Genomic DNA, 20,626 nt, shown 5'->3' with positions numbered 1-20,626 from the left:
TCGCTCTCCAATTTACTATTTCGTTAAAGCACTTCGGAGATATAGAGTTAACTCTCATTATGTATTTTCTACCACAAAAATTGCGTCATCTGCAAATTTAGTTATATGTATATGTATTCTATATGCAGGTGACAGTATATTGAAAGAGTAGACTAGAAAAAATGAAGTTTAACGTGCAACTTCATTTCTTCTAGTCTATTTTGGCAAACAGCAAATCTTGCATATCTGCGCATAATGCAAGCAAATCACATTTTGTATAGAAATAAATAATTAATATAAATTGAAAATTAAAATGAATACAGAATTAAAAGAAATCATAAGAATATTGAAATTTCTTCTTTTTTTCCCAATTTTCAATTTATGAAATTTTTAAATTTTGTTTAAATTTTTGTTTACATATGACTTTTGACATATGATTGCAGTATTCGTTAGAATTTCCAATGAAGGTTCACAATAGTTCGCTTATTACGTTGATAACACTGTTCTTTGCTGGCCAAAGTATTTGGCCAGTAAACAACTATTGGCTTAGATAGGGAAAATAATGTTGTTGTATTGCGTACATGTCAGCCAGTATAGGCCAGCAACTTGCTGTTTTGCCGCACTTGCGAGCCACCGAAAACGCCTATTATTAAACTATTGTGTTTGTGTATTTATCATCTGATATCATTTTATTTAGATATAAAATTGTTTATTGGCTAGCAGACAAACCATATGAAAAAGCTTTTAGTTAAAAACTTCCAGCATATATTTCTTTCTATTTTTTAAAACTTTATCAGTGCTTAATTTTTGTAAAAAAGCAAAAAATTTTGGTTTATAATTAACTTATTACAATTTTTTAAAACAAAACATTTACAAATGTTCACAAAAATCAACATATGTATAAAAATAGGCCAATTTATCACAGTAAACATTAAATATAATATTAATTATTTTAAAAATTTTAAAAACATTATTTTTTTATTTTAAAACAACCGCTTAGACGGAGTATTGTCACAATAATAGGTTAGTATATATTATAGATAGGTTACAATAGATTATTGTGACATTACTCCGTTTTAGCGGTTGTTTTAACATAAAAAAATAATGTTTAAATTTTTAAAATAATTAATATTACTCAGTTATGTCTAATTTACATTATTTGGTCTTGTTGTTGTTGTAACTAAAAGGATTACAAGACGAATACATGGGATAAGGAATGGAAAAGGTGGGAGTGAGTGTTGGGATTTGGTCTTAAATGCATTCGGCTTATAAATTGATTATATAATCGACAAAGACTAGCAATTGAAAATGAAATAATCACAAAAAAAAAAATTTTTTTGATTACTCTAAAATTACTCTAAAAAATATAATAAGTTAAAAAAGAAAAATAAATGAAATTCCATGAAATTTTCAAGTGAAATACTGCATTATTTTATTAAAGTCTTTCTCCGCTGTCACATCTATAAAATATAGGTATATAAAAGCCAGGAATTTATGTCAAAATTTCAAAGTTATATTTTAAAAATAAAAATGTTGAATAAAAAATACAAGCTGTCTACTTGGGCTTGTCTTTTAAAATTTTTGAAAAATTAAATATATTAGAAATATTTAATAGTAATCAACGTCTGACGTTGTAATCAAACTAACCGGTGTGAACATGAAATAATTAAAAAAAAAACCGTACAAGAAATGAAATTAAAATAAATGTTTTCAATCTCATTTTTTTAATGAGATTTTTAATCTTATTAGAAACGAATTTAAACAAATGAAAAATGTATAGATAAAAACTTACTTGGCTTTTGCGTGAGTCAAAATATGGGACTTTAAATTCGTTGATTGAGCAAATTTTTTGTTGCAGCCATCAAACGGACATACATATGGTCTATCTCCTGTGTGAATTCGCACATGTGTTCTTTTGGTTAAAAATATTTAAAATTATTATTTTTGTATATATGACTGTATAAAACATTACCTTAAATTAAAGTCCAGAGAAAATCTTTTGCCACAACCTTCGAATGTACACTGAAAAGGTTTCTCCCCAGTGTGCACAAGTTGATGTCTTTTAAGCTTTGAACTCTCTACAAAAGCTTTACCGCATTCAGCACAAACGTGTACACGAGGACCATGAGTATGCAGATGTTTTCGCATAGCCGAGTTATCACGAAAATATTTATTACAATCTTTATGCGGACATGCAATTTTTTTGTCAGTTACTAGCGAATTTTCAGTATTGATATGATTGCTACTGTATGTCAAAGGTGGAGGTGAAGATGATAAAGACGAATTAAAGTTATTACCAGGTTGTACACTGACAGTTCGAACAGATACTCCTTCTTGTACCGAAAATACGGTATTTGCAGAGGTAGAAGGTGTTATCATTGGTTGTGAAATAGGAAAACATTTTTCTCTATTGTCACTATCATTTTTTCTCATTTTTAGTTTATCACTGTTCGAATTTCGGGCGAATTCAGAAAGCTGTTTTGGATCTGACAAATCTAAATCTGGTAAAGTAGTATTAGATATGGAAGATAAATTTGTACATTTATTTATATTTTCTTGAGCTAGCATTTGTTGCTGTTTTTGTTGTTGTAATATTAACTGTTGTTGTAAAGATTGTTGTTTTTGAAAAATTTCATTTTCCGCACAATTGTTTTTAATCGATATAATTCCATTAACTCTTTGGTCCAGATTACTTGTGTTTGTTAACATTTTTTCATATTCATTATTTATTTCTATATTTGGTTCATCTTCGTCATCAGATGTACCTGATGTCCACATAGTAACACTAAATTCGCCTTCCATTGTTTTTATTTGTACAAGTTTTTGTTCCCATCGGCGTGGCTTAACAGTGTTTAAATCATCTTGTACATAAAGTTGACAACTTTTGTGTTGGCGTTGTCGATGCAAACGTGAGTTATGTTGTTTATAATTATTAGTAATGTGGGAGTTTGAAGGTATAGAATTGATCATATTTGACATATTTGAATCGGTTAGATTTGAAGGTATAGTTAAAGCTGATGTACTGCCTTTTGACACTATTTTAATTTTTCTAAAATTTAAATTCAAAATAAAGAACAAAGCATATAGAGACATTTAAATTTTTAGTTTAAATTAATTGATTTTTTATATTAGTTTTGTGCAGAATGTTAAGAGTGAAATTTAAATCCAAAAATATATAATGACCCAAAACACAATAGATTAACCGCAACTCCAAGCGTTATTAATTTGTGGAGCACGAGGGACTACTATTTAACCATGAAAAGTTTAATTTCAGATTGCAATTTATATTTAAACTACTAAACCGAACGATGGTAAATAAGAATGATAGTAGAGAAGATTGCATAATTCGGCATTATATATATTAGTAACGTCGACCTTGTATTTTATTGCGCGTTTTATAGTTGTCATGTGATCTATTGATCCACACAACTAAAATCAAAACGCAACAAAAAAACCAATAAATTCCTTAAAAATTTATGCGTGTGTGCATTTGCTTTGCTGTAGAAACATTTAATTTATTGAAACAAGTAAAAAGATTCAACTAATATGTATACATTCAAGCCAATAATAGGCGGAGACTTCAATGCCAAAAACATTAACTGATGCTGTCGGTTAACAACATAAGCACATAACTATATAAAGCAGCACGTGAAACAGATAGTGTTCATTTTGACACCCAATCCAACTTTTTGGTCAATGAATATCAACAAAATTCCAGACCTGATTGCTTTTTATATCATAAAAAACTTTCAATGAGCTATGGTTAAATAAATTTTGCTTTTAATCTCAACTCAGAACATTGTTCGATATATCTGATCTGAAATGAAGCAATGATCTATATTTCCTACACACAAAAAGAGAATACTGTTACCGAGCAGCATGGTTACCACATTTGCCGATTACACAGCCGAATGTGCAACAGAAAAAACCATAGAAGCAGGTCCAGCGAAACTACAAATCGCAGTAGACAAAATGGAAAGAGGAATGAAAACTTAGAGAATTAAACTAAAATATAATAAATCTATCAATCAATAAAGTTGGACTTCACTAACGAAAAAGCAAATTATCTCTTAATAATACACTAAAAATCTCAACCCTATACGCAAATACTGGAAAATATGGCATAGCTTTTGAGCTAGGTTAATAAATAGACTGGTTTATATGATGCATATTAAAACTCTCCGTATGTAATAAAAAATAATTTGTAGTCAAATCCTAAAACCCATATTGTTTTATGGTGCACAAATTTGAAACTTTGCCACCCAATGCAGGATCAACATAATTTAAAGGCTTTAAAATAAAGTCCTCAGAAATATTTTTAACGTCCGAAAGTGCGTTCGTAATGTCGATATTTACCAAGACCTTAACATCTCAACCAAAGCTGAAGAAATTAAAGAACAAGCGGAAGCTCATTCTAAGCGACTTCAGAGGTAAATAAAAGAGATACTAAGAAATTCTGAAAAATTGAGACACAGACATCAGATTGGCAATCAACACAGCAAATACACCATAGTTAATACATCTCCGTAGTTACGTAGGTATCTACAGCTTCAATAATGTCGGCAATCAACAAATATACAAAACGGACTTATAGAAAAGAATATCTTTCATTGTACGAAAATGTATTTAAAGCATCATAGTCCCACTTTCAAGTTGCAGTAATAGCTGAAATAGAAGCGTCAGCCTTGCTCAAACTTGAAAGTCTGCTTCAACAGCAATATTATAACAAATACAAAAACAAAAAGTTGTGGTTGCGAAGTGAGTAGGAAAATATGTGACTTAATTACATTCTAAACCGATTTGCGAAAAATATCAATATAAAAATTTCTAGATTGTATTCATAAAGTTAGCAAAATGCCACTGCATCCACGCAACACACGAAAGAGACAAATTGTGGCAGATAATTGTCAAAAGGAATCAAGTGTATATACACATTACCAGAAATCACTAGAAATAGTTCAATTCCTATATCAAAAATTGAAAAAAATCTATCTATACACTGGCAACTTGCATTGAGTGTACAAAATAATCGGATGTAGAATAATATGATTTTCCTGAAAATATTAAAGATATGTGAAAGTGGAACATTTATGTATTAACATTGTATGTAAAAATATCCGGAATTTAAAAAGAATATTATATTTTGCAATTATTTTTCGAGAAAACTCAACGAAGTAGTTAAGATAAAGTTAAATAATCATATCAAATATAAAATTTAATCTATATAGATTATTTAAAACTTAAGCGGGTAGCTTAATGGTTGCACATTGAAAGATATACATATATATGAGAGTTAGTTCCATTAAAAAAAAATTTTTTAAAAGCAGAAAGTAATTTTTTATTTTATGAATACCGAAGCAAACAGAGCGATATTAGTATAAATAAGAAATACAAATATTAATATTAAATACGTTACATAACACATATATGTATATATGTGTCAATTTACGAAAAGGTGGTTCTAATTTCTGTTTTGTAGTTCAAAATAAAAAGAAATTTAAATTCTGGTTATGATGAAATATATAGCTTATCAAGAGAGAAGTGTTATTATGAAGAACATGAACATTATGAAGGAGCAACCTGTTGATTTTTTATGTCAAAACTTTCTATCGATAAAATTAAATAGTTTTATTTCTCTTTTAGTAAAATCCTATACCACATGTACTTCTGGTTAACACAAGTTTTAAATTTATTTTACTTACTTAGAAGTGAGAATTGGTGATGGCGTTGTTCTTGTTGTTGCCTGCGATTTAACCTCCTTACTATTTATGTTGCTTACGAAAGTTGTATTTGCATATGTGGTATGTTCACTTTGATTTAAATCTTTAATTTGTCCAGAATTCATTACTTCCTCAGAAATTAGATCTAAACATACATATAAAAATTATTAATCAAAGAACACATAATATAGACTTTTTACCATCATTAATATTGTGTGCCAGCAATCCTTGAACTTGACAATTCTTAGTTGTAACGACTCCGTATTCATCATTGCTTAGTAAAATTCCATATTCCGAGGAATACGGGACAGGTATACCAACAATATTTGAGAAATTGGACACAATATTGTCCTCTTCTATTGTTATAGCATTGGGATCACCGCACATTAAAACAGACTGAGACATTTTTCTCTAAAAAAGACGCGTTTTCAGTTTCCCTCTTGTATTGTTCGCATATATCAAAATTTACAGCGTTGAATAAAGTAACTGCGATTTTAAGTTTTATTTTTAAATTAATAATGTAATGCTTTTTGTTATTTAAGACATTTTGTTGGTAACAATATAACCCACCTCAAGGTACGTGGAAATCACACTTCAAAATATAAATAAAAATGTTTTTAAATAGGCGAAAACAATTATTAACTTAGTAAATCCGAATTCACATTTTAAACAATATTTTCTGGTAGACTCAGCTTAGTTCGGCAAAGTATTCAGAACGAAACATTTTTTGCGATTTGGAAGATACCTTTACTGAAATACCGAACATACGGTTACACATTTTGAAACACAAAATATTGTTCAATTTACAAGACACACATAAGTCAAATTATAACAAATATTACTTTGACTAATTATTAAATATTATTTTATAATAAAATATGAGTTACAAACCAAAAACAAAACATAATAGTTAAACATGGCGGAGTCAAAGTGTTACCAGTGCAAATTATTCTAAAAGATTTAAGTTCTAGATTACACCATTTAACAATTAAGCGGGTGTTACACTACAATTATGACTTTTGATTCAGAATGACGGCACTTACTGTTGAATACACGGCATTCATATATAGTAGCCTGTTTGGGCTTCATCATTATTTGAAATGAATGGCTTTAATTGAAGTACCCATGCAATTGTTTTCGGATATTAAATTCAATATTACTTTTTTGCACTTTATATTACACATCTACATATAAATTTATAATATTAAAAGCTGTTTTCGATACTAACATTTGTTTTGTTTGAAATTGAAATAAATTTAAAAGTTGTTTAAATAATTGGAAATACCAATTATAAATAAGAACAAACTATTTTTTTTAAAACATTTACTAATTGAATCCAATACTATATTCAAACACACCTTAATTTCGCAAAAATCGTTGAAACGAAGCCTCAAATTAAAAGAAATATCAAATGCAACTATGCGAAAGATGAATTTGAAACAAGAGATAAGTTGAGCTAACGAAAAATGGACATTTATTTTTTAAAATTGCTGACTTTAATAAAACCGGGAAAGTTTTTGAAAGTAGTGCAATTTTTTAAATTTATATATAGAGAAAAACTAATTAATTTAAAATAGAGTTAATAATAATAATTCAAAAACCTAGAATTCATTAAAGCTTATTAACAATATTTTGTGAAAAATTTTTAGTTTGTGATAGATCGGATTTTTATATTTGTAAAATTTATTTTAACATTTCATATGAGAAATATTGCTGGATCGACAGCATCACTTAACTATTTATTTAAGAAAAGTTGATTGTGGAACATGAAAAAACGGTTGTGTTCTGGATTTTCACCTTTGTTTATTCTGATTGCGTTACATCCGCTGTGTTTGGGAGCGCCTCTATAAATAACTTTTAATAAACGATATTTTGTAAAATATTTTTTGATAATATCGAAAACTGTTCGGTTACAGATTTTCACCGTTTGTATATTATTAATTATGGTACATGTGCTGTGTTTAGCGAACCTAATCATTTTATAATCAGTATTCTGTGAAATATTTTGTAAGATGTCAAATATATATTAACGATGGAGAATGATAACAAAGGTGCTCCAATATTTCTTAATTTCAAGTGATATTTTAAGTTACCTTCATGAGGGGTAACTGTAAATTTTTATCGGCATCCTTTAAACACTTAACATCAATGTCGACAATTATCAATCTAGTCCTGAGTAAAAGACTTCAGTGACTTTAAAAGTGAAGAATGGACATTTTATTTCTATTTTTCATTTTACAATTTTTCTAAAAATGTTTGTCAGGATAATTTACAAATAAATTGGTTACATTTCATCGGGTGAACTACTATTTTTCAGACCGCTATGTTGTTCTTTTCAGACTTGTGAACATCAAACTTGAAACAAAATTGTTGGAATGAATCTGTATTCATAATAAATATTTTCTGTCTAAATTTCTACTTTTACTTTTTACCGGAAGCACTATTGTAACCAAAGAAGATAAAGAAAAGAAACTGAGAGTTACTCGAAAAATTGTGTATAAATTTTTCTGGATTATTCAAAAAATATTCAAAAATTTTGTGTAATGAGGTGAAAATATTACGCAGTACAATAACAAAAAGCCTAATGCTACATAATGGCGCGTGAATATTTTCCCCACCCGGACCCTGCTACTTTGCCCACCCGGTCCCTACTCACCACGATATTTGCTAAAGTAAGAGAGGTTTCTGAGAAATTTCGTTGTTTGTTTTGGTTTTTTGACATTAAAAATCCGTTACGAGAAAATGCGCCAAAGTTGCAATTAAGTGCACAAATACCACATTACTAAAAGAAAAATAAGGCGGAATTTGTTTTCAATTATAAAAGCATTAAAAAAGGTAATTATTCCAGAAAAATATATGAATTATTAGTTAATAAAAATTTATTTACGGAAGTGCGTAAATAAAGTGCGTACTTGGATGTTTAAATTTCAAACATCTCTATATTTTTCCAAAGGATTATCGAAGGTATATTATTAATTAAAAATAACGGTAATTTATTGTTGTAGAATAAAATAAAAACATAAATGTATTAACACATTAGAAACTTAGATGTGTGCCTAATTAGTGTGTATAATAAACTACGAATTAAGTTGTGCTTTTATTTTTTATTTTTTCCATGATATACTAATAATTATAAAAAAGGAAAAATCCTGAAGAGAAATTAATATTATTAATTATACTTTGATTGAGTGTTGTTATTATATATACATATATTGAAAAATTAGAATCACAATTTTCGGATCAGTTTGATAGCAATTGCTATAAATTAGGTTTAGCGCAACATTTATTTAATAAATTAGAAAACGTTCATCCCTATATATGTTGCTCTAATTGCAAAATTGAAACTCTTCTATCTTTTTTCATTAAAGTAAGAATTTACTTCATTTTAAAATATTTCAATCTAGATAATAAAGTGTCGAATTTTAAATATAAACAATTATGCTTTCAACACTTATAAACAGCACAAAAGTGTTCATACTCTTTAAGTGATTTTTTGCTTAAACAAAAAATATTTTAGTTTTAATTTTATAATTTATTAAATTTATTTATAATTTATCTTTAATTTAATAGTTCCTTATTATTTTTGGTTTGATATTAAATATTTTTAAAATAGTAATATTATTTTGTATATATTAAGTTATTCTAAATTGTATTCACATAAAAATGTATATTTGTTAAATAAAACATTTTGGTGTATAGGCCTATTGGGGAACCGAACACCTAAAACTCGGTAACGCGCCAGCAAGCATACCTCTTAGTTGGTGCGGAAAATACTTATATATTTAATATTTCTTCTAACACTATGCGATGAAATTGACCCTTATTGTTTACAATGTTGTTATTAACTAGTTAACAATTTCTTGAATTTCATATACAAAAAAAATTTCACCTTACTGAAAGGATTGCTTAAAACTACAAAAAATATGTAGTAGTAAACAGTATATACATTTTTACGATTTTCTATATTGAAAAAATTTGATGCACAAGCAAAAATTGTATTACAATATACCAAACTTTTTTTGAATTTTAAAAAATTATATTAATATTAATCTTTTTAAAACAAACTATTAAAACAATGCAACCTAATACTCGAAATGTATGAACACATACTAACTTTTCTATTAGATGCTCAGCATATATATAAATATAGTACGTATATGTGCAACATGATTAAAAGAACTTTTATTTTAATAAATACGATACAATTTTTTTAACTTTATTAAAACAATTTCATGACTAATTACACAGGTCAACAAAAAAAAATTTTTTTTTTATCCTAGATATGTTATTGAGTGATCCTAGAGGTATTTTGCGTGCTGATTCCAAATCTGGACTTAGATTTTTTCTATCACGTCTAGTTTTCTTTAGACAACCAGATTAATGGGTGATTCAAGGGGTGTAGGAAGTGAAGTTTTAGAGACATATTGCAGCCCATTTTTTGGTATGTATCAATTAGATTAGCCACCAGATCGCGATAATTTTCAGCCAACATATTTCCTAAAAAATGCTCAACTACATTTTTGAATGAGTTCCACGCGTTAATTTCTGTTGAACTCAATTGCTGTTGAAATTCCGAGTCCTTCAGCAGTTCTCTAATCTGTGGCCCAATAAAAATACCTTCCTTAATCTTTGCCTCACTTATTTTAGGAAATTTTTGCTTCAAATATCCATGGCTTTAACAAAATTTTTAAAAAGTCCTAATTTAATGTGCAGAGGTGGCAAAAGAATATTTTTAGGATCGACCAAAGGCTGGAAGAGGACATTTTTGATTCCAGGAACGAGTGCTTTACGTTGTGGCCAATCTTTTTTCAAGTAATGCAATTTTCTGTCTCTGCTATCCAACTCGCAGATGAAGCAACAATATTTCGTGTAACCAAGTTGTAAGCCTACTAAAATTGCAATAACTTTTAGGTCACCACAAATTTTCCACTTATATCTTTCGTAGTGAATTTTTTTTAAGAGAAACTGCATATTCTCGTAAGTTTCTTTTATATCAGTTCCATGGGCTAACGGTATTGAGGGAATTTCATTTCCATTATGTAAGAGAACAACCTTTAAACTGACCTTAGAAGAATCAATGAACAAACGCCAATCATCATCGTTGTATTCAAAATTAAGAATATCCATAACAGATAGAACATCATTGCAAAAAATAAGGTTGTTTTCTTGAAAAAAGAATAATTTAAATTCGTCATGGCGAGATCGATACATAGAAATTTTAGTTTTTGGATCCAACAATTTTCAACCCTTTAATCGTGATCCTAAGATTTCACTCTTCTTTTTGCACAACTTTAAATCGCGCACTAGATCGTTTAAATCGTCTTGCGTTATAAGATGAGGTCCATCAGATTTATTAATTCGTAATATTATTATTTATACATATTTATTAATCATGTTATTTATATACATATATTTACATCACGAAAATAATGTATACTATATATATCATATACAAATGAAATACCCAACGCTTAATCCAATCTTTCATACACTTTTCAAAGGCCCGTGAAGGTATGGCTTTTAGTTCCTTCGGCGAATTTTCTTTTACCGATTCAATCGACTTAAAACGCTTACCACGAAGGGGCAATTTGAGTTTTGGGAACAGAAAAAACTCGCACGGATCCAGATCTGGCGAATATGGTGCCTGAGCGATGACAGTGGTGCCGTGTTTGGTCAAAAAATCGCGTACAACAAGAATTTTCCATAGTAAAAATCGCTAAATGCACTTGAGGTAGTCTCACATTAACTGCTGCTGTAAACAAACTAATTGTCAGATGGCGCTGAAATTTGTAACATATGTCAAGAAAGGGTATACCAACATAACAAAAAAAAAATTTTTGAAAAAGGTCTATTACTTAAATAGTAGTTAACAAGCAACAAAATCCGGATACTTTTTAAGCAGTAGGTAAATTACAACTTTATAGCAAAAATATACATTCAACTGTTTTGAAGAATTTAGACGTGATAGAAAGAATCTAAATACAGATTCGGAATCAGCACGAAAAACACGTCTAGGATCTCTTAACAACGTCTCTAGGATAAAATCTTTGTTGACCAGTGTTATATATACATATTTACATATATCAATAATAGCTACTTTATATTTACTATTGATTTTAGTTTACCAATTCTTCATTTATATTTGATTTATATAGCGCATTTAAAACTTTTATGTAAATTGAAGTAAAACTGATATAAAAAATCATGCCTATATTTACTCATTATAATCGTATTAATATATACAATGGATTTTCCAAGAACAATAATTTATACTATTTCTTCTAATTAGAAGAAATGGCTACATGCTAATATGCAACCACAAATGTAGTAAATATTTAAGTTATAAGCCACACCGTTTTTAATATTTGACAATTCTGGTATGGTAAATAAGTAAAAGAGATTTTCTTTGCGATATTACACAAAGAGGCACCATTATTCAAAATTTCCTCTCAGTTTCTTTTCTTTATCTTCTTTGATTGTAACGATACGGATACGGCGTTTGATTTTGCTGAGGTATCAGTCAGACGCGGTCCGGGTCGTTGCAATGAATTTGTTTTATTGATTAGTTGACTAGCTAGTACAAGACCAAGGAGAAAGTAAAGATGTTTATTTTAGTTCAAAAAAGAGTATCTTTATTATAAAATTTGCAATACTAGATCAAAAAGAATTATAGTCTATGTTGTTATAATTCTAAGCGGTTACAATAGATTGTAGCAATGGCATCAAAATGCCGACGACGTTATATTCTATGATAATAAAAAGATTCTAGTCTATGGCATCAAAATGCCGTTACAAATTATGACAACACAATAATTCTAGCCTATGGCATTTAATAAAAATTAATATTAACTACTAAATAAAGGAAATATATAAATAGTGAATAAACTATGTAATTATTATTCATATATTATTATTACTATTTAAATATATTTCTTTATTTATTGTAATTATATATCCAAGTTATAAGTTTATGAAGGGCGGAAATTTGTACATGATTCCGTCTTTACACTATATGTTTACGTCGCAATGTACTGGCGTTAGTTATATACCATGGAACGTTTTCCATTTTATGGCGTCTTAGACTAAAATCTTTGAAGAATTTTGATGATTCATAATGGTTTTAACTCACATTTCTAAAACATAAACTTATTTTCTAATTTCTAAAAATAAACCTTTTTACTAAGGATCATTCATTCAGTAGCCGAAACATGCCACCTTATTTAATCCCAAAAGAATTTCTTTTGTTAAAAACGTGCATTTTCTATGTAAGACATCTTTCTAGGCCCAGATGTTTTCAAATGCTGGATTGTGAAATTAATATATTGTTAAGTTTAATTTCGCAACAAGTGTCTCTTCTCATTATCAATGTGACATGGGTAGATTTTGATTCTTTTACATTCTTGTGCCAATTTAATATTTTATCAAGGCGAACTTAAAATTTTGAAGTTAAAGTAGAAATAGAAGTACAAGGCTTCAATGGTATCGCTTGCAGTGACTACGATTGCTACGCAGTGTACATATGAATCGGTTAAAATTCCTGACGTGTTTAAGATATCGTGTGTAAAAAGTAGATAAACGATTGTAAAGAGTATATTGCCTTATGGCACTCTATCTTCAATGGCATATAATGAAACTATTTCATTTTCGTTGTTGACATAAATGAATCTTTTTAAGAGATATGATTTCTTGAATGTATAATAGTTTAAAACTAAAAGTTGTTTGGATTGAAACAACATCAGATACGATGTAAACGATCAAATTTCTGAGATATGTCCAAAAACAGCTGAGCAGTATTATTTATGCTGGAAAGTGGTGTGGATTTTTTTAATAAGTTTGTGACTTTGTGGATCTTTTTGTATATACATTTTCAAAAAATTAAAAGTTATAAATTGTTGCTGTCACTTTCTTTCGCTATTTTCTCTTTTTTTTTTTTGACTTTTCTCTTCTGCTTTGTGGCTTCCTTGTGTCATCTTGGTGCTTCTGTAGTATAGTTTCCGTACTTTTTGTATAATGTTGATATTTTCTGTCTGATCACCACATCACTCCTTCACCAGTGCTTAAGCAGAAGCAATGCTACGTTTTATGTAACATGTTACAAATCTGACTGGTGAACGGAAGAATCTGCAGCCGGAAACAATGCGGCTTGATTAAGCTCCTGCCAAGATAATTGTACTGGATGTGTATCTGGTTCGGTTACAGTGGTGCGGATCGCGGTAACCGTGTGGTTGGTTCAGTTCTTCATTTAGCAACTAAGTTGCCTTTACTCTATCGATGCTGACTTGCACAGATTAGTTTTTAATTAAAATAGTAATAAGATCATGATCCCGTCGTATTACCTTGAATGGTCCGTTATAAGGTGCCTTCAGGGTAGGTCATACGTTATCATATCTCAGAATGGTTTTTCATGCTGGACTCAGATATAGTTGATTAATTGTGTCCTTCAGGAATACCGTGAATTCGGAGTCGTGCCCTTCGTCAATCGTTTTTTCAAAAAATTCCCTAGGCAGTGTCTATGTACACACTGCGTAAAGTCAACAACACAAGTGGCAATTGATCTGTCCATCTTTGTTTCAGTCTGCATTTAAGGGCTGGTTTAAATGTTTTGTGGAATTGTTCCAGCATTTCTTTTGATTGTGGATGTCGTGCACTTGTATGTAGATGTTTTGCACCACTCAACTGCATGTATTTTACGAACAGTTTACGCTCGAACTGTTTCTTTTGGTCTGTGGTAATCTCTTAAAGAACGTCGTAGTGTGAAATCCATCCAGTAACGAATGTCTACTGTGTCTGTATGAATGTCCATAATGGGGATAGCGTCAGACCACATAGCGTCAAATAGTAACTGTATCCATCTGATGATGAAAATGGCCCAACAATAGATATCTTAAAGGCTCCGAGTACTGTCTTATTGTGTCCGGCTATTTTTGGTAGTTGACATAACATATATGCTCTGCCCATAATTGCTACATACCTTTTTATATTTGGTCAAATGAATTGTTGGATTATCAATTTTTCCGTTTTTATCATATAAATGTTTGCTGAAAAGATCCTAAGGCTGAAAGAAATAGATTTCGACAGAAGGTAGCTGGAACAAGCAGTTATGTCACGCTAAAAATAAATACAAGGATACCCACCTTAAGCAGCAGCGAAGCCTGGACAAAAATCATACGAGAGGTGTGATATGACTAATAGGGGTCCTACCCCAAAGTAATGCTAACGTATTCCTGGAATATATTTATCTCCTGTTCAGTTATCAAGGACGATAACAAGTTATTTGAGTTTTGAGTCGATTTGGAACGATGTTTCAAATCATCCATTGTCGACCATGTTCAAGCGAATTGTATCGGTTCAGACAGAAGAGGACAAAATCACGAAAAGGACATATGTAAGCTGACTGAATGACAGAATCACCGAAATACTTCAAGCAATTATGCACAGAGGTAAAGTAGCTGATGTGCTCTTAACTCAAATAATTATAGAGCGGAAAATTGAATTTCTGATTATAAGCCAGCAGTAAAAAAAGAATGAAAATGAAAAATTAGAAGACGACAAAATAACGTGAAGTATATCAGTGTGCAATAAAACACTAGTTAGTGTGATCCTTTCACCGAAGATGTGAACGTCACCGGACACGCATTATTCCGACCATATGTTGCTAATTAGCTGTAGCATGCATTTCAATAGCTCTTCACTACTAGCTTTAAACAACTCAGTCGGTAAACCATTGACGCCTGCAGCTTTATTGTTTTTGAGCCGCATTATAGCTGTTTTAACTTCATTATGATCAACAATTGCAAATTCGGGATCATCTTCGCTTTCAGTCACATAACTACTACCGTCATTTAGTAAGTTCGAGAAGTGATCCCTCCAAATGTTAAGCATGCCTTTCATCTTTGCAGGAAATAACTTGGGTTTATAATAATTTGTTAGGCTTTTGATTTTATTAATAGAATTTTCAATCCATATTCTTGTCTTTTCAAGCTCTTCGTACACAGATCTTTCTGCTTGTTTCTTCTTTCACTTGATGTTTCTCTTCCTTTCTCTTTTGTCGATATCGTTCTTTAGCAGCGCGCGTCGCTCTGACTGCAGGTCGTACCAGTTGTGTTTTTATCTACGGTGACAGCCGATCACCTCTTTTGCAGCGGTATGCATAGAGTTGGTGATGTGGTTTTATTGCACGCATATATAGGTTTCTTCAGATACATTTTCAGATATTGGGGGTGACAAATAGCGAAGTCATTAGCTGTCTGTTGTGATTGCAACTTTATATACTTGCTTTTGTATTTACTTCAGTTGGCGACGAGGATAAAAATTTGCAATTATTCAATCGCTTTCGCTTTCGTACCGTTCAATTTTAAATACAATCATGCCGGGCGAAAGTGAAATTTATAAGCAATTGCTTAAAGAACAACAAGAGTTCTTAAAAAATTTACTGAAACAACAACTTGAGTGGATGGACTCAATGTTCCAAAAACAAGGTACTGCCGGTGTATCTGAAAGAAATCACAACATTGTTCCAGTATTTCACAAATTTTCGAAAGAACAGCAAACCTGGGAATCGTACTTAGAACAACTTAACCAACATTTTTTAGCATATTCAGTTCAGTGCAGTGAAAAACAAAAATCATTTTTCTTGTCTTGGATTGGCACAGAAAATTTTGAGCTGCTAAAAAATCTTTTCGGTAACACGAAAGTACAAGAACAATCTTTCGAAAATTTAACGGAAAAACGAACGGATCATTTCTAGTCGAAACGACATGTGGTCGCTGCACGTTACGATTTTTTCAAAAGGGAAATGAAGCCACATCAATCATACAGAGAGTGGGTAGCAGATCTCCGCGGATTGGCAAGAGAGTGTAACTTTTCGTGCTCAGCCCAGAATTGTTTGCACAATTTCGTGGATGATATGATTCGTGACCAAATTATTATACGTACACCGCACGATGCTGGGCGCACGGCTGCGTTCCAAAAGCCCCAGCCGACACTTGCTGATGTTTTGCAGATTGCAGAATTGTACGAAACAACCACTAAAACGGTGGCAACAATTAAAGAACAAACGATCGAAAACTCAATGCCTGTTAATTCAGTTGGTACAATTATAAGAAAACCGGGTGTTTTCAACAATAACAATAATAAAGTAAAATTCAAATCATGTTCTGGCTGTGGAAACTCTCATGCAAGAGAAAACTGTAAATTTAGAAATGCTGTATGCAATAGATGTAGCAAAATTGGACATATTGCGCCAGTGTGCATGTCAAAACAAAACAAGAACAACAAACGTAATTCAGGTGATGAAAACAAGAAGAAAGATTACCGTCGTAAAAGTCACAACATTGGTACTGTTGAAACAATTAACAGTTTGACAGGTATTGTAAAAACTGAAGGCAATAAGAATTACATTGACTTGGAAATTTGTAATAAAACTTGTCTTTTCAAATGGATTCTGGTGCAACAGTTTCTCTAATAAATAAGCGAACATTCAAAAAACTAAATTGCCCAAAGTTGTGAAATTGTACAAAAACCTTATTCGGTTTTGGCAAAAATAAAATTCCAGTGCTCGCTGAACTTTGCGTAGATATCAAATGTGGCGAAAAAGAAAACGAAGTGGTAATCGTTGTCGTGGATGTCGAAAACTGTAACAATTTATTCGGTTGCGATTTATTCAAAGAATTCGCGTTTGAGATTCAGCAAATTTGTAATATTACTGAAAGTGAATCACACAGAATTAGCGAGCTGTGTAAAAAATATAGTGATATTTCTGAACCAGCTCTTGGCACAATAAAAAACTTTAAGGTACATCCGAAATTTTACAAAAGCCGACAAATTTCATTTTCGCAAATGTCACTTTTCAAGAAAGAAGTCGATCGATTGACAAATGCGGGTATTTGGAAACTGTGAAGTTTTCCCAATGGGCTTCCCCTATTGTACTAGTGCCAAAAGGTGATGGTTCCATAAGAATTTATGGGGATTTTAGACAAGCAGTCAATGCGCAAATTGACATTGAACAATATCCTTTGCCCATACGAGAAAATCTTTTCCATAAAATTCATTGCGGTCAACATTTTACAAAAATCGACCTTAAGGACGCGTATTTACAAATGGAACTCGACGATGAAGCAAAAACAATGATGGTTGTCAACACTCCGCTTGGGTTATTCCAATACCAACGTTTACCGTTTGGGATTGCAAGCGCACCAGCTATATTCCAAAGATATCTTGAGCAGTTACTTCAAGGCGTAGAAGGTTGCGGAAATTATCTCGATCTCCGCACCTACATTTCAACAACACATCAGCCGCCTAGAACAAATACTTCGTATTTTGCAACAAAATGGTATCAGGTGCAAGCAAGAAAAATGTTTCTTTCTGCGAGATAAAATCGAATATCTCGGGCGTCAAATTAGTGCAAAAGGTATATTGCCAGATGAGTCAGGACTAAAAGCAGTAAAAAACCTGCAGTCGCCTAAAGATCTAAAGCAAGCAGAAGCATTCATGGGTAAGGTAAACTACTACCATAATTTTATACCTAATTTTTCGCAATTATCCGCGCCAATCAACATGCTGCGCCGAAAAAATATAAAATTCAAATGGGGTACAGCACAACAACAAGCATTTATAGCTCTTAAAACGCATATTCTCAATGCAGCGCAATTAGCACATTATCAGGAACACTTACCGTTGATTCTAGCTACAGATGTCTGCTCCTATGGCATAGGGGTCGTGCTCTCGCATAGGTACGTTGACGGTACAGAAAGGCCTAATGCTTTTGCATCTAAAACTCTCGACATTCATCAGCGACGATATAGTCAGAAAGAGAAGGAAGGGCTAGCTATGGTTTTTGGAGTCAAGCGTTTCCATCAATATTTATACGGAAGAAAATTCACCTTGGTTACTGACCACAAACCTCTTGTTAGCATTTTTAATCCAACTTATCAGTTGCCGTCGATGACGTCACATCGTTTACAGCGATGGACTATTATACTAATGGCTTATCAGTATGATGTTCGTTATCGTAAAACTACTGAGCATGGAAATTCCAATGCTTTATCTCGTTTACCTGTTGGTGAAGATAAAACTTTTGATCATGAAGAATCCTGTTTCAACATCAACATGCCAAAAATGACCCAATTCTTCGCCGAGTTTATTTTCTCGTTACAAACGGTTGGCCTGAAAAGCTAATGCCTCAAGATGCTGATCTTCAATCATTTTTCAATCATCGCTTTGCTTTAATACTAAACAACAATTTGCTTTGCTTCCAGACGGAGTACAACCGGGTTGTCATTCCAGCCTCCCTTAAGCAGAAAGTTCTTAAACTTCTTCATGATGGACATTGGGGAGTATCGAGAATGAAACAGCTAGCTGGACAACATGTCTGGTGGATTAATATTGACAAAGACATCGCACAATTAACTGAAAATTGTGATATGTGCAAAATTGCAAATCCTGTTTACGCACGTGAATACGTAAGCTGGCCTGAAGCTGATCGACCTTGGGAGAGAGTACATATCGACTTTGGTGGTCCATTCTGTAATTCAATGTGGCTAATTTGTGTCGACGCTTTCTCGCAATTTCCGTTCGTCGTACAACTATCTACAACAACAACGGTTGACACCATATCAAAATTGTCTTCTATATTTTCTCTGGAAGGTATACCAGAAACCATCGTTAGTAACAATGGTCCGCAATTTACAGCTGAAGCATTCAAACATTTTTGCTCAAAATTTGGCATCAAAGATATAACAACAGCGCCGTTTCATCCAGCCTCAAACGGGTTAGCCGAACGATTCGTCAGATCTTTTAAAACTGCTGTTAAGAAAAACATTGACGATGGATTGTCTCTCAAATTCGCTGTATCAAAATACCTTGCAACCTATCGTGCAATGCCGAATTCTGAGGGCAAATCACCTGCAGAACTTTTACATGGAAGGCCTGTTCGTACCCTGTTGAGTCAACTGTTTGAATCGCCTAGGAAGCACCTTGAAGCTTCGAAACGGAAAATGAAATTCAGTCTAAAGCAACCCGTCTTCGCTCGAAACTACGCAAAAGGGGAAAAATGGATAAAAGTAGTTATTGTGAAACAACTTGGTAAAATGGTTTACCGAGTAAACACATCTTTTGGTTACATCCAACGTCACGTTAATCAGCTTAATACTAGAAGTAGCTCTGACCTCTCTTCTCAACCAATTTTTGAATTCGCTCCAAATTTCAGCAATGCCACACCGCCTTCATCTAGCCAATCAACATTAATGCCTAGTGAAGAACGTTCTACCGAAGTAGTTCAACTTCGAAAAAGTGGTCGTATTCGGAAGGATGTAAATCGGTTTGAATCCGACGATTTCAGGAAAGCTTAAACCTTGTCAAAAATTAAGGGCGGAGAAAGTGTTATAATCTAGTATGTTTTGCATTAGTTTAAGCAGTCTTAAGTAATGAAATGTAAACAAAATTTAGTTAAATATAAACTGTCAATCGTGTCGGTGGTATTTACTTCAGATTTGATTTGTGGAATTAAATTTATAGTAAAATTTGTGTCTTTACACCAAGATTGGACCAAAATTTGATCCAGCAGCACGTAGACCATTGTAGTTGCTAGATACTGCAGGAAAGCTCTATGATAAAATAATTAAGCGTAGATTAAACTTTTTTTTTTTTTTTTTTTTTAATTTTATTTTCTTTTATTGCGATCTGTCATTCAGAGTAGACAATAAACAATATTTAAAAGTTACTAAATACTTAAAAGACCATTTTGAGCTTGAATGGACTGAGCTCAGTAGCACATCCGTCTGTTGAAGTCGGACACATTAAAGTTCCAATGGCGTTTGTTTGCGGAGGCGTGTGAACGTTCTTCCTTCTGCTATAATTCTGCTCATAAAGAGGTTGGGATGATGTAGCATACGTTTTTTGTGTTTACTGGCTTGGCTTTTTATGACATC

At 31.7% G+C, this 20,626-nt stretch overlaps 2 protein-coding genes across 4 annotated transcripts in view; one reads left to right on the top strand and one right to left on the bottom strand.

Moving 5' to 3' along the window:
- LOC119678750 (polycomb protein PHO-like) overlaps window positions 1-6,869 on the bottom strand; it is a 12,125-nt gene extending 5,256 nt beyond the window's left edge. Inside the window, exons 1-5 of one of the 3 annotated variants that reach the window (XM_038090769.1) lie at window positions 6,743-6,869; window positions 5,900-6,110; window positions 5,682-5,844; window positions 1,952-3,028; window positions 1,772-1,891 (exon numbers count right to left, since the gene is read on the bottom strand). In XM_038090769.1, the coding sequence (XP_037946697.1) occupies window positions 1,772-1,891; window positions 1,952-3,028; window positions 5,682-5,844; window positions 5,900-6,110; window positions 6,743-6,763 (1,592 nt within the window). In that variant the 5' untranslated portion in view covers window positions 6,764-6,869. Of the gene's footprint in view, window positions 1-1,771; window positions 1,892-1,951; window positions 3,029-5,681; window positions 5,845-5,899; window positions 6,186-6,269; window positions 6,564-6,742 lie in introns of those variants that run through there. The other 2 variants (XM_038090770.1, XM_038090771.1) reach the window with 2 other exon arrangements.
- A 12,005-nt stretch (window positions 6,870-18,874) lies between these two features.
- On the top strand, window positions 18,875-20,047 carry LOC119675206 (uncharacterized protein K02A2.6-like). The gene has a single exon (XM_038086394.1). The coding sequence runs from the start codon at window positions 18,875-18,877 to the stop codon at window positions 20,045-20,047; it is 1,173 nt and encodes a 390-aa protein (XP_037942322.1).
- Window positions 20,048-20,626: the final 579 nt, after the last annotated feature.

This window comes from Teleopsis dalmanni, chromosome 2, assembly GCF_002237135.1.
Source record: "Teleopsis dalmanni isolate 2A chromosome 2, ASM223713v2, whole genome shotgun sequence".
NCBI classification, from domain to species: Eukaryota; Metazoa; Arthropoda; class Insecta; order Diptera; family Diopsidae; genus Teleopsis; species Teleopsis dalmanni.
Note: the sequence above shows the minus strand (reverse complement) of the source record. Positions and strands in the feature narration are given on the sequence as shown.